Source organism: Lepidochelys kempii, chromosome 18, assembly GCF_965140265.1.
Source record: "Lepidochelys kempii isolate rLepKem1 chromosome 18, rLepKem1.hap2, whole genome shotgun sequence".
Classification (NCBI taxonomy): Eukaryota; Metazoa; Chordata; order Testudines; family Cheloniidae; genus Lepidochelys; species Lepidochelys kempii.
In genome coordinates this window covers 12239185-12251679 of record NC_133273.1, presented here as the reverse complement: position 1 = coordinate 12251679, position 12495 = coordinate 12239185, and the positions used below count along the sequence as shown (strand labels likewise).

Genomic DNA, 12495 nt, shown 5'->3' with positions numbered 1-12495 from the left:
TTGAAGGTTTTATGACAAGACATTGATTCTTTCTCTTTTGTAGGGAGATGAGTCATATAGTTCCAGACATATCAATTCATGGCAATCTGTCATCAGTCCATTGCTCTCTGGATCTGAGTAAATATAAACTGATTCGAGGACTATTGGAGAATAACCTTGGGGAACCTGTAGAAGAGTTTATGCGACCTTATGATCTGCAGGATCCAAGAATTCATGTGAGAGAAACTTTGAGTTCTGTTAGGTTAAAAACATGCGCAAAAAAGTTCTGTCTAGAGTTTGTTAAAAGACACTATTTCACTGGTAGGTAAAAATTTTAGTTGAAGAACAATGGCGGTTGTGAAGCTCTCTGTTTGTTTGAATGTGTTTGGGAATTGTCTGTCTCAGGAGCAATTCAAGGAATAAAGGGGAGCATGTGTGTCATTTCTATCATAACCTGCTATTGTCACTGCTTGTTTCGGAATTGTTTTGAAAAGAGATTATGAACAGTAGTAATTGTCCATGGATGATAGTGGCATTTAAACAGGCATGCTGATTATTATTATTATTATTATTTTTTAAAGTGTTCACTATTATAACAAACATGAAAACTGTGAGTTTTAGTGAAAACTCTAGTATGGTTTTTCTTGGATGCCTTGCAGCAGAGTCCTGAATGTCCCCTACTCATTAGGCACAGGATCAAATACCATCCTTCCAGAAAGACCCGACAGCACACCATCTGGAATGAATCCGTGTTCGTCGTTAGTTAGATGGAAGGAGGAGCTGAATAACAAATTTAATCTTTGTACCTTGTGGGGATCCCGAGTACTGTCTCCACAGCACACCGAACCCCTGTCTACCATGGAAGCAAATTTACATTTTTGAAAATTTACCAAAAACACACAGGGTTCCCCAAAGATTTTAGACAGGATTACGTGAATCCTTCCTAGTACTAATATGTGCACAATATAAGTGTTTGTTTTTAAAAAGCACTTCCTTCACTAGTTAATTATTTGATTAGTACTTGAGATGAAATTTAAAGCTTCCATGGAAGGGAATTAATTGGAATTGAAAATGTAATTGGGTTGCTGTTTCCTGTAGAGCTTTGGTGAAAAGCCTGGCATGGAGAGTACATTTAAAATAAATAAATAAATGAAATTGTTTCTCAGGCAACAAAATTATGTTCATTATAGAAGGAATTTGAAATTTTTCTTTTTTTATAAAACCAATATAACAGGTTAGTTGACGTTACTGTGGAACTGAATTACATTTATTCTAGTTTGTGGTTACAATTGTTCTAAAATTTAATTTTTCTGAAGTATGTTAATCAAGTTTAGCTGGGAAAACACTGTATATGACCTCATAAATGTTTGCTTATTTCGCTCATTAGAAAATTCTTAAATCAAGGATCTGAAATAACCAAGGTGTTTTATAAGGAATCTTGGTGTTTTCCATTTGCAGACTGTGTTGAGTGGAGAAGTGTATACCTGTATGTCTTTCCTTATTGACATGGTTAATGTGAGTCTGGAACTGGTTGAACCTAAAGGAAAGGATGGACTCAGCTCGTTAGCCAGGTATGGCTTTGACTTCTGCTTTTAGTCTGAATTAATGTTTATTAATGTTATGATATGAACGAAATAAAGTATGCTGATTTATTATACAAATTGATTCTTAAATATCTGTACAGAATGCATAAGCTAGATGGAGTCTGAATTAGATGGTTTGATGGGAAAGTATTGTATTACTCTAAACCTCTTCATTTCCTCGCCTCTCCCAAGTTGTATTTTGGAATAAGAACAGTCACTTAATAGTTGAGCTTTGCATGGAAAAACCCAAGGGTTCAAATTCCAGATGGGTTGACTCTGCCCTTTATCCTTCCAAGACAGATGGGATTCCATGCAGTTTGTGAGTTGAAGGGCTTTCAGGTTAATCTTTTAAAAACAGAAGTCCTGTCCGCATTTCATGGACACTTAAGAGTCCATGGCTCTTCTTTTTTGTAGGCGTATATGTTGAAAGAGTCTTAACAATTAATTATTTTTCTTTTCATTTGAACCTACCAGGTTTGACTTTAAGAAATCCAAGTTGCTTTTTGAGAGTTTCTCAAATCAAACAAAATCGGTTAACTTGGTTTCACATTCTATGATGGCATTTGACACTCGTTATGCTGGGCAGAAGACAACCCTAGGCATGCCCAATGTGTTCAACTGCATCTTTCAGTCATCAAAGAACAGCAGTAATAAAGGAGCAATACAGATTGAGTTGCATTTCAGGTAGGTGAATCCAGAAGCTCTTTTCTTTATATCATATTGACGTATGAATTAATAGTGTTGTTGTAGTGATGTCAGTCAACAAGAGAGATAAGGTGGGTGAGGTCATATCTTTTATTGGACCAACTTCTGTTGGTGAGAGAGACGAGCTTTTGAGCTTACACAGAGCTCTACTTCAAGTCTGGGAAACTTACTCAGAGTGTCACAGCTAAAGACAAGATGGGACAGATTGTTTAGCGTAAGTAGTTAACATATTTCAAGGGGCAATTCAGGGTGAAGTGGCTTTTATAATCAGATAACATCAGTATTTCTTCATCATAAACTCTTCTTTATCCTTACATTTTATAACTTTTTAAAAAAATTACCTGCCTACAAATGAAGTCTTTATTACATACATACATATCATATGTATTTAAATTATGGAATTTTTATTCAAAGGGATTATGCACCTGCAGTTAAAATAACTTTCCAGTAGATGTCATCCTTTACTTTTTTGGGGAGTTAGATAAATCCAGAAATGGCTCCTCATCTACATAACCTATTTTAACAATAAATCCCCATGCTACCTCATGTAAGTGGGCATTGATCTTTCACTTGCTGTCTTTGTTCATATAGTTCTCTTGGAATACTTGAAAGCATCAGAAGTTGGAGTTTTGTCCAGTTCTAATTATATGTTTGAAATGTAAGGTACCTCATGATAATGTAATCATGTAAGGGAAAAAGCATGTATTTTGCACATAGCAACATTTAGAGTTCTAAATGAGACCTCTTTTTATTATTTTTTTATGAGTGGGTGTGTGTTGTCTTGTTGGTTAAAGGAAGGGAGAGGGAAGTAAGACTCTTGTGATGTATTCCGAGTCCTGGCACAGATTCGCTGACTGAGCTGAGACAAGTCATTTGACCTCTAATTCTTTCACACTTCGAAAAATTAGTGTGATACCTCATAGTGTTCTTGTGCAGCTCAATTAATGTTTGCAAAATGCTTTGAGCTCTTCTTATGAATGTCACTAGAGAACGCAGACTGATACCAGTTTTTGTGGTATTTACAGTATTTTTGTAGCATTAACAGTTCATCATACATAAGCTTTTTGAAGGCCTGTATCTTATGACTGTAACAGGTACCTGTGTAAATATAAATATTTGTTACATAGGGTCAAGGAATATATTGTACTGTAACTGTGTAGAATAAAGTGGATCAGGAACATTTGATGTCTTTGTCTATTTCAGTGGCTTTCAATCTTTCCAGACTACTGTACCCCTTTCAGGAGTCTAATTTGCCTTGCATACCCCTAAGTTTCCCCTCTCTTAAAAACTACGTGCTTACAAAATCAGACATAAAAATACAAAACTATCCCAGCACACTTCTTTTACTGAAAAATTGCTTACTTTCTCATTTTTACCATGTAATTATAAAATAAATAAATTGGAATATAAATATTGTACTTACATTTCAGTGTATAGCATACAGAGCATTATAAACAAGTCATATTAAATTTTAGTTTGTACTGACTTTGCTAGTGCTTTTTATATGGTTTGTTGTAAAATTCGTCAAATGTCTAGATGACTTGATGTACCCCCTGGTACACCTCTGCTTCTTCGAGGGTACACTGGTCTATTTGGACTAACTTAGAATAGCTACAGATGTTTAGCAAGAACAATTATGGTTATGCTGGAGATTTTCAAATGTAGGGCTTCATATAATCATATGAAATGATTGTGACTGACCCTGGTATTTTTGTAAAAGGGGAGTTAGTTTGAACATTAAAGATTGTAGCTTTGTTGAGATCACATCATATGAAGTATAGTTACTAATCATATGCACTATTTATTTTTACTTTTTCATTGCTGAGTATCTCCTTGGCACTAGATAAAAAGTTTTGCAGGGTTTCGTGATAGTCTTACCCTGGCTCTTGCCTTAGGAAATATTCCAGAGAACCAGTGAGGGTGAAAGGATTTTACTGTTACAGGCTGGGCATGTGTGTCACTTCTCAAACAGGAATTATGATTCTTTAGGGACTGTACAGTTTAGAATGTGTCAGAAAATAGATTCCTGGGTATTTAAATACCTGAAATATTTTCCAGTTAACATGACCAGACATAATTGACATTCTAGATAATTAAGTCAAATTTTCTGTCCATCAAGAAGGGATATTCAAAATGTGGTACTAAAAAGTTCAGTTAGGGTAGCATTTTTTCGGAATGACAAAGAAGCTGCCTGTGCTACAAAATGTGGTCAGAGTGTGAGAGGAGACAAATTGATCTCTAATCTTTTTAAGAGGCGCTGAGCCAGGTTTAAATTTCTCACACACTACATCAGAAGTGATACCGAACAGATGTCAAAAATAACATTTAAAATTTAAAAGTTGACATTGTACAAAAAACTTTCATTGTGATAAAGATGGTTGTATAAGTTAATTTATAATTACATGAAGCCCCCTATTTATACCATTGTTCCTTGTTTATTTTGTTTTCATAAGTTTTGATGATTTTTGATTTGTTAGGTTTACATGCACACAGCAAGCTCACAAACTTAGGCTGATGTAAAAAACAGACTTTTCTGGAACTCTATTAGAGATTTTTAAAAACTACATGTTTCAGAGTAGCAGCTGTGTTAGTCTGTAGCCGCAAAAAGAAAAGGAGGACTTGTGGCACCTTAGAGACTAACAGATTTATTTGAGCATAAGCTTTTGTGAGCTACGTTGAGCTGTAGCTCACGAAAACTTATGCTCAAATGAATTTGTTAGTCTCTAAGGTGCCACAAATCCTCCTTTTCTTTTTGAGAAAACTACATGTAAGCTGATTACATTCACATAAAATCCACTATATTACTTATTCACCTGATACATAGATCCTTAATATCAAAATTAATTCCAAGGTGGAAAGTCAGATGCTAGAACTAAAGAACAGATTTTATGGCATGTGAAATTGATATGATACAAGCTCTTCTTTTTTTTTTATTAGATCTACTAAGGATTCCTCCTGTTTCACAGTTGTTCTGAATAACCTTCGTGTATTTTTAATATTTGACTGGCTGCTGCTTGTTCATGACTTTCTACATACTCCCAGTGATGTTAAAAAGCAAGATAATCTGACTTTTTCCCGACAACGCAGTTACAGCAGTGAAACAACTGTAGTTCCTAAAACAGTGAAGAGTGGAATAGTTACAAAACGTTCTTCTCTCCAGGTGACTACAGAAAAACAACTGGAAGTCAAGATTAATGTAACGGGTAAATATATATTGTTTTATGCTTACACAAATGAGCATAGACTGTTTGTTTGTCTTTAGGAGCTGTCACGTTTACATTCCTCAGAATAATGCTGAAGCAGAGTAAATCAGGTGCCTGGGGGATGGATAATTAAGAATCCTCGACTAAAAATTTTAAAAACAGTATAAATGAAGTTGTCAAGTTTCACAATTAAGTGTGTTTTATTTATTTTGGTCAGGTACTGAATTTGTGGTAGTTGAAGACATGTCTTGTTTTGATACCAATGCAATTATTCTGAAAGGAACCACTGTCCTCACGTACAAGCCCAAATTGGTGGATCGTCCTTTCTCTGGTAGTTTGTTTGGCATTGAGGTAAGATGAAACTTTTTGGATTTTATAAGCATTTATTCTAGTGTTGGGTTAAGATGCTATACTATTAAACCTTCAGTTGAAACGCTGTGACAAACAGAATATATTAAAAATTGTCTCTGGAGTGCTTTGTTACCGTAGCCTGTTAATATCCTTATCAAATGTTCTCAACCCATTGCAGTATAAAGGCCATTTCTGCACTGCTTCTGCCACAGTGTTAAAGTATTTGGCTGGAAACTCACCAAACTGTCAGTCAGATACATCTTCTCAATGGCCTAACCTTTAAACTTGAATTTGCAAAGGACTGTTGTCTGCAATGGTATTGCTCAGATATTTTTTTCAGGTATTCAGTGATTTTATATATGTGTCTTTGATTTTTATGTTAAGCTTTGTTCATATAAACCTGTGGAAATTTCACTTCTGAACACCTATGTATAGTATGAAGTAGGGAACTCTTGTATCTTTAATTTGTATATATTTAGTTTGCATACTAGCTTTGGAGTGGTTGGGGGATGTTGCTAACCTTGCAATAGCACTGATTCCAACTGTTTACCACAGAATAAAATATAACTTTTGTATTTGAAGCTAGTTGATCTGAGTTTTGATTCCTCAGATACATGAGGGTTATAAATTTCTGATTCCTCTTTAAAAATATTATATATAAAATTCTTGCATTTAAGACCTAGAAATGTTATCTGATAACATATTTGAGATTCCTTGCAGGCTTGGGATTTGGAAGGTTTTGCCAATCTAATAGTATCATTATGACAAAAGAAACTGCAATTGAAACACTTTTACTTAACTGTTGGGTGGATATAAGAGCCTTTCTCATCTAGACAGGTTTCAGAGTAACAGCCGTGTTAGTCTGTCTTCACAAAAAGAAAAGGAGTACTTGTGGCACCTTAGAGACTAACCAATTTATTTGAGCATAAGCTTTCGTGAGCTACAGCTCACTTCATCGGATGCATACCGTGGAAACTGCAGAAGACAATGTCTCTGTGTGTATATAATGTCTTCTGCAGTTTCCACGGTATGCATCCGATGAAGTGAGCTGTAGCTCACGAAAGCTTATGCTCAAATAAATTGGTTAGTCTCTAAGGTGCCACAAGTACTCCTTTTTCTTTTTTCTCATCTAGGTCACCAGTTCAAATCCAGGTCATGTGAGGCATGACGGTTAGTTATCTGATGGCTGTTGGTGGCATACTTGAAACTATCTGTTAGTCTATAAGGTGCCACAGGACTTTTTGCCGCTTTTACAGATCCAGACTAACACGGCTACCCCTCTGATGCTTGAAATTGTTTGGTTTCAATCTGCTTTGCAGTAGGTAAATGTCCATGTGAAAAAATCACCACTGCAATCAACGCTAATTGGCCAGTTTGATATTTTCAGCAAAGACCAAGGATTGAATGAGCCATGAAGACTGATCCAGTTTCTTGCCTACCCCCCACCTACCGATAGTGGCTCCTATAGATCTGGCATTTTGATAGGGCATTGTGGGGGAAGCTTGCCTTGCCTTTGTCTTTGTCATGTTTTGTGGATGACATAGATTACTCCCGTGTCAGGAGGCCTTAATTCAGCCCCCTTTCATAAGCCCTAAATTCAGACAAAAATCTTTAAAATAATAATCCTCTTGAGCTTTTAGCTTACATAGTTTCTGTATGAAATGGTGTCCGTGAATTTAAGAATGAAAGTAAAAGGGAAAGACTTCCTTAAAAATAGATTTGATAAAACCTATCTGCTCCCTCTACAGACAAAAAGGGGAGTTGAGAGCTTCATTCTGGCAGCTGAGAGCAGAAACAAAATTTGCATGAGCTATACGTAGCCATGCATTTTGATTTGCACTCATTTCAATCATTTAGGTTTTTTCATGCCGACTGGGAAATGAGCAGGACACAGCACTGTCCATCATTGATCCTGTACATATTCAAATGGAACTTGTAGGGAATTCATCCTACCCTCGTGGCTCAGGACTGTTGGATGCATTCAATAGTGAAGATTTCCCACCCATTCTAGAGGTAAGATCAAAGAAAGTAACTGAAGCAAATTTTATGGGCATTGTCGTAATAATCTAGAATACTTTATACTGGTACATCACATTTGGGAATTCAGAATAATGCTTTGTCATATACATAAGAAAAGAATAAGACCAAATTGTTTTTCAAGATAAAATGAAGAGGCAGACAAGCCAGAAACATACTTTTAGTGGTAAGGATAGTGATTTCTGGTGGTATTTTTAGGGGTATTCAATACATTTATTTCAGACATCAATAGGGAAAAAAAAACTTGTGACAGAAAGCACGAGATGTCACACTATAACTTTTGGCTCTTGGCCATAAGTTTTTAGTAAAAGAATAACTTTATTTTTCTGTAGATCATCTTCTTAACATTTGTTTGTAGGAAATACATTTAGAGTTCCCCCCCCAGCCCCTTGAAATCCAAACAGAAATTCCTCTCCTGATCGGGGATTTTGATTAATCCCTTTCTGGACAGGAACATACTAATATCTAGGGTTCTTCAGCATGTTCAGATGGTTTATCCTGTAGTTGGATATTTAAAATTACTATATTATTGGTTAATGACAGAAACTTGGCATTTTTAGTATGAAGGCTTTGAAACCAGTATAAACATCTGATTTTGATATGGTTATTCTTATCTTCATCCTGGCAGTGTGTTGCTACAATATATAACATGCAAAAGAGAAATTAATGGAAAAACTGTCAATTTAAAAGCTTTAATCATTTTGGATTTTTAAATTTCATTTAGATTCAGTTACAAGCACTGGACATCAGACTGTCCTATAATGATGTTCAGCTGTTTTTGGCCATTGCAAAGTCCATCCCTGGGCAGACCAGTGCTGCTGTGCCTGAATCCTGTGTCTTGGAGCCCGACACTGCTGCTAATAATCTTTCCAGTTCATCTTGGGAAAATGAGACCTCATCATCAACATCTGAAAACAGAGACACATCTAAACACATATTGGATCCTGTTCTTGGTATGCATTCCACTATTAGACTAAAGCCATTTTCCATGCCTTAAGGAGGCTTCTGCAGAGTAAAGCCAGATGTAATTTTTAGCAAAACAGATGGTTGTAGCTTGATTATATAAAATGTGATATGGCGATGGATGCCATCAAGTAGTGATGAAACTTTCATTCTTCTTGTAATGTGAAAATAGAACAGTCAATGTTAGTCTTCAGTCAATTTTAATCAGTAATTTGCCTTCCTAATTCAGCAGAATGCAGTAATGCTTAGGTTGCAATCACTGCAGGAGAATACTGTATTTTTAAATTGTTTATATTGAGAATTATAATTAAAAATAAGCATCACCAGCCTCTCCCTCCCTGCTAGCAACATTTCACTGTTAGGCTTTGTTAAAGTTTTGTTTCTAAAATTTGAGTGTAGTTAGGAGTATAACTTTATGAAAACAAGGAAATAGACTCTGTCTTCTCTACTACGGTACTTAGGCATTATGGGGGAGATGTGAAAGTAGATGAGGAATGCCCCACAGCATAGAAGGATTTGATGTATGGATCCAGGAATTGTTAGTACAGAATTAAATTAAGTGCATACACTAAAATTACCCTACTGGAATTGAAATCTAGCTTGGGCTCTAACTCACAAACATTAAACAAAATACAACGTTTGGCCTAAAACATCCCTGAATCCTAATGCTTTGTTGTTGTTTTTTAAGTAGAAATCACTTATTTTTTCAGAATTGATCCACTTGTAGAGGGAAACTAATTTTTGAACAATAATAATTTTCATTTTAACAAAAAACCAAAAACAAAAAAGAAAAGCAACTAATTCACCTGGGGACAAATGTTTGGCTAAAAGTTTCTCTAATTACAGAGGTACAGCTGGCTCGACTTCAGGAACTGGGATTTGGTATGGATGATTGTCGTAAAGCCCTTTTGATTTGCCAAGGTAATTCCAAATAATTTTTCTATTACTTGCAATTATAGTTTTGGTAAATGAGAGCCTGGCTCTTAATACATCAAAACATACAAATTAGCAGTCACTTGATATATAGACAAAATAGAAAGTAGCAATTTTCCATCTTGCAGTCATCAAAAAATAGTTGTCTTAACTAGATCCTTTAAATATTTTCATTCTCTTACTACTAGTTCTTCCCTGTCTCCTAAATATTCTTTTCTTTTGAGTTTGTCTCTGAATGACATATCTTACTTTAAAAGACACTATGGTAATATATTTATTCAAATTACCACTTAGCGTGATGTCAGTTTCTCTGTAGCTGTTACATGAATCAAGTATATTTTCTCCCACCACATCCTAAAATTCTTTTTTATCTAGAAATTCTCATCAGTTTCTACATTGCTTGTGTTTCTCACTTGCACCTACTTCTTCCCTGTTACACACACTGACCTTCATGCTCTTCATTTCTTCTTGTTAAATGGTTTGCTTTCTTTCCTCATTTTTACACACAAAACCTGGAAAAGAAATTTAAAGTTTAAGGCACAAAATTCTCTTTTGGTTTGTTTCTTCAACGTTGTCATTCTCCTTCTCATGTATAGTCAGTCACGTTTTAATCCAACAAAATACTTTGTTGCTTCTCAGTATGACACGTTAAAAGATCACTTTGTATTGATAAAAAAGAGTGCCATTATATTTCCTAACCTTAATCTCCCTTGTTTTTCTTAAATGAAACAAACCTTATACCACTTCTACATTTTGCTATAACTTTTTGGTTTTGTTGGGAATTCATTTGATTCCTTTTCAGGGTTATTTTGTATGAATATGTTCTATTGAAATAATGTGCATAGCAAATGTCATGATTGTTTGCTGATCTCTTTTTAGGCCAGTTGAAAAAAGCAGCAAGTTGGTTGTTTAAGAATGCCGAACCTTTGAAATCCCTTTCGCTAGCCTCTGGTCGTCGAGATAGCCAGGGGACTGTGCCAGTTCAACTGATCTCTGGAGTGGAGATTAAAGCAGAAAGCATATGCATTTGTTTCATTGATGACTGCATGGACTGTGATGTTCCCCTAGCTGAGTTAACCTTTTCACGTGAGTATTTTTCTTAATTGTCCTCTAATGACTTCCCTAAATTGAAGAATTCCTCTACTTATGTTTATAGCTTGGGTTTCCCTTTGTTAGGGCCAGATAAGATTTTTGAAACTGTTTGTGTATGTGATTTCCACAAAGGAATATGTGAGAGCAGATGTCAGTGCACAGCACAACAATAAAGTGGCGTTGATTAAGTTATTTTAAAATTGCATAGCGGTGGTGTTGCTATTCATTTGTATTGTGGTAGTGCCTAAAAGCAATAACTTAGATTAGTGCTCTGCTTTAAGTACTGAACAAAATCATAGGAAGATGCTGCGCCCATCCTCCTTCCTCCTTACTTGGGAGTAAACAGAGAGCCTATAGGGAATGGAAAAAAGGGTTGATCAGCAAAGAAAGCTACATCATGAAGGTGAGGAAGAATGTAGGAATAAAGAGACGTTTTTAAAAAGTCAAGCTGAATTAGGTCTTGTCAAGGAAATTAAAATAAAAGAATGACGTTTTTTAGCTCTCTAAATAAAAAGAGAATAAGGAAGGATGCGGTGGAGCCACTCTGGAGTGTGGATGGAAAAGAGATTAAAGATAATCTAGGTGTGACCTCAAAACTAAATGAATAAACTTCGTTTCAGTTTTCAGTAGGGATGATAATATGGAATAGGTGCATGAAGGCAGTAGAGCTGATAGAAATGAGTGTCTAGAAATGGAAATTACCACATCTGAGGTGGAAGAAAAACTTGAAGAGCTTAGTGCACTCGGATCAGGGGGACCAGATGATTTCCATCTAAGAATACTGAAATAACTGGCTCATGAGATTGCGAGCCTGGTAGCAAGGTAGTATCCTATGATTGGCGAATAGCTAATGTTTTCTATCTATGTTTTAGAAAGGGGAAAAAGTGATCTTGGCATTTGCAAACCTGTCAGTCTGACCTCAGTAGTATGCAAGGCTTTAGAACAAATGGTGAAGGAAAGGATAGTTAAATGGTAAGGGATATGTAATGCAAGATGGGTTTACCAAAGGTAGATTGTAGCCTAACCCGATTTCCTTCTTTGAGAAAATAATTGATTTTTTTAGATAAGGGAAGTGCAGTGATCTAATATATTTGGACTTGAGTAAAGAATTTGACAAGGTACCACGTGGGAAATTATTAGTTAAATTGCAAAAGGTGTGGGGATCAGTACAAAAACGGTAATATGGATAAGGACCTGGCTAAAGGGGAGAAGGCAATGGTTTGTGCTGAAGGATAAACTGTCAGACTGGAGCGTGGTTACTAGTAGAGTTTCTCAAGGATCGGTCTTGAGATCATTCTTATTCAATATTTTTATTAATGACCTTGGCACAAAAAGTAGGCATGTTTAATGAAATTTGCTGCTGATACAAAGTTTGGAGGTATCGTCAATACAGAGGAGGATTGGAATATTATACAGGAAGATCTGGATGGACTTTGAAGACCAAGTGACATAAATTGGATGAAATTCAGTTGTACAGAGTGCAAGGTCATGCACTTAGTCTAATAATAATTTCTGCTACAAGCTGTGGACTCATAGTTTGGCAGTGAAAGAGAAGAGAACTCGGTGTGTTGGTAATCGTCCTCTGATCAATGAGTCACCACTGTGATGTGGCTATGGAAAAAGCAAATGCGATCCTAGGATGTATGAGG

At 35.8% G+C, this 12495-nt stretch overlaps 1 protein-coding gene across 8 annotated transcripts in view; it reads left to right on the top strand.

The window, feature by feature from the left end:
• Positions 1–12495, top strand: part of VPS13D (vacuolar protein sorting 13 homolog D) — a 197534-nt gene that overhangs the window by 44680 nt on the left and 140359 nt on the right. For all 8 annotated transcript variants that reach the window (XR_012155549.1, XR_012155551.1, XR_012155552.1 and 5 more), the window contains exons 28-36: positions 44–215; positions 1438–1550; positions 2037–2246; positions 5205–5470; positions 5688–5821; positions 7679–7834; positions 8583–8811; positions 9668–9742; positions 10634–10840. Coding sequence is in view for 3 of the 8 variants with exons in the window: in XM_073316658.1 (XP_073172759.1) it covers positions 44–215; positions 1438–1550; positions 2037–2246; positions 5205–5470; positions 5688–5821; positions 7679–7834; positions 8583–8811; positions 9668–9742; positions 10634–10840 (1562 nt within the window). In the remaining 5 variants the exon portion in view is untranslated. The remainder of the gene's footprint in view (positions 1–43; positions 216–1437; positions 1551–2036; positions 2247–5204; positions 5471–5687; positions 5822–7678; positions 7835–8582; positions 8812–9667; positions 9743–10633; positions 10841–12495) is intronic.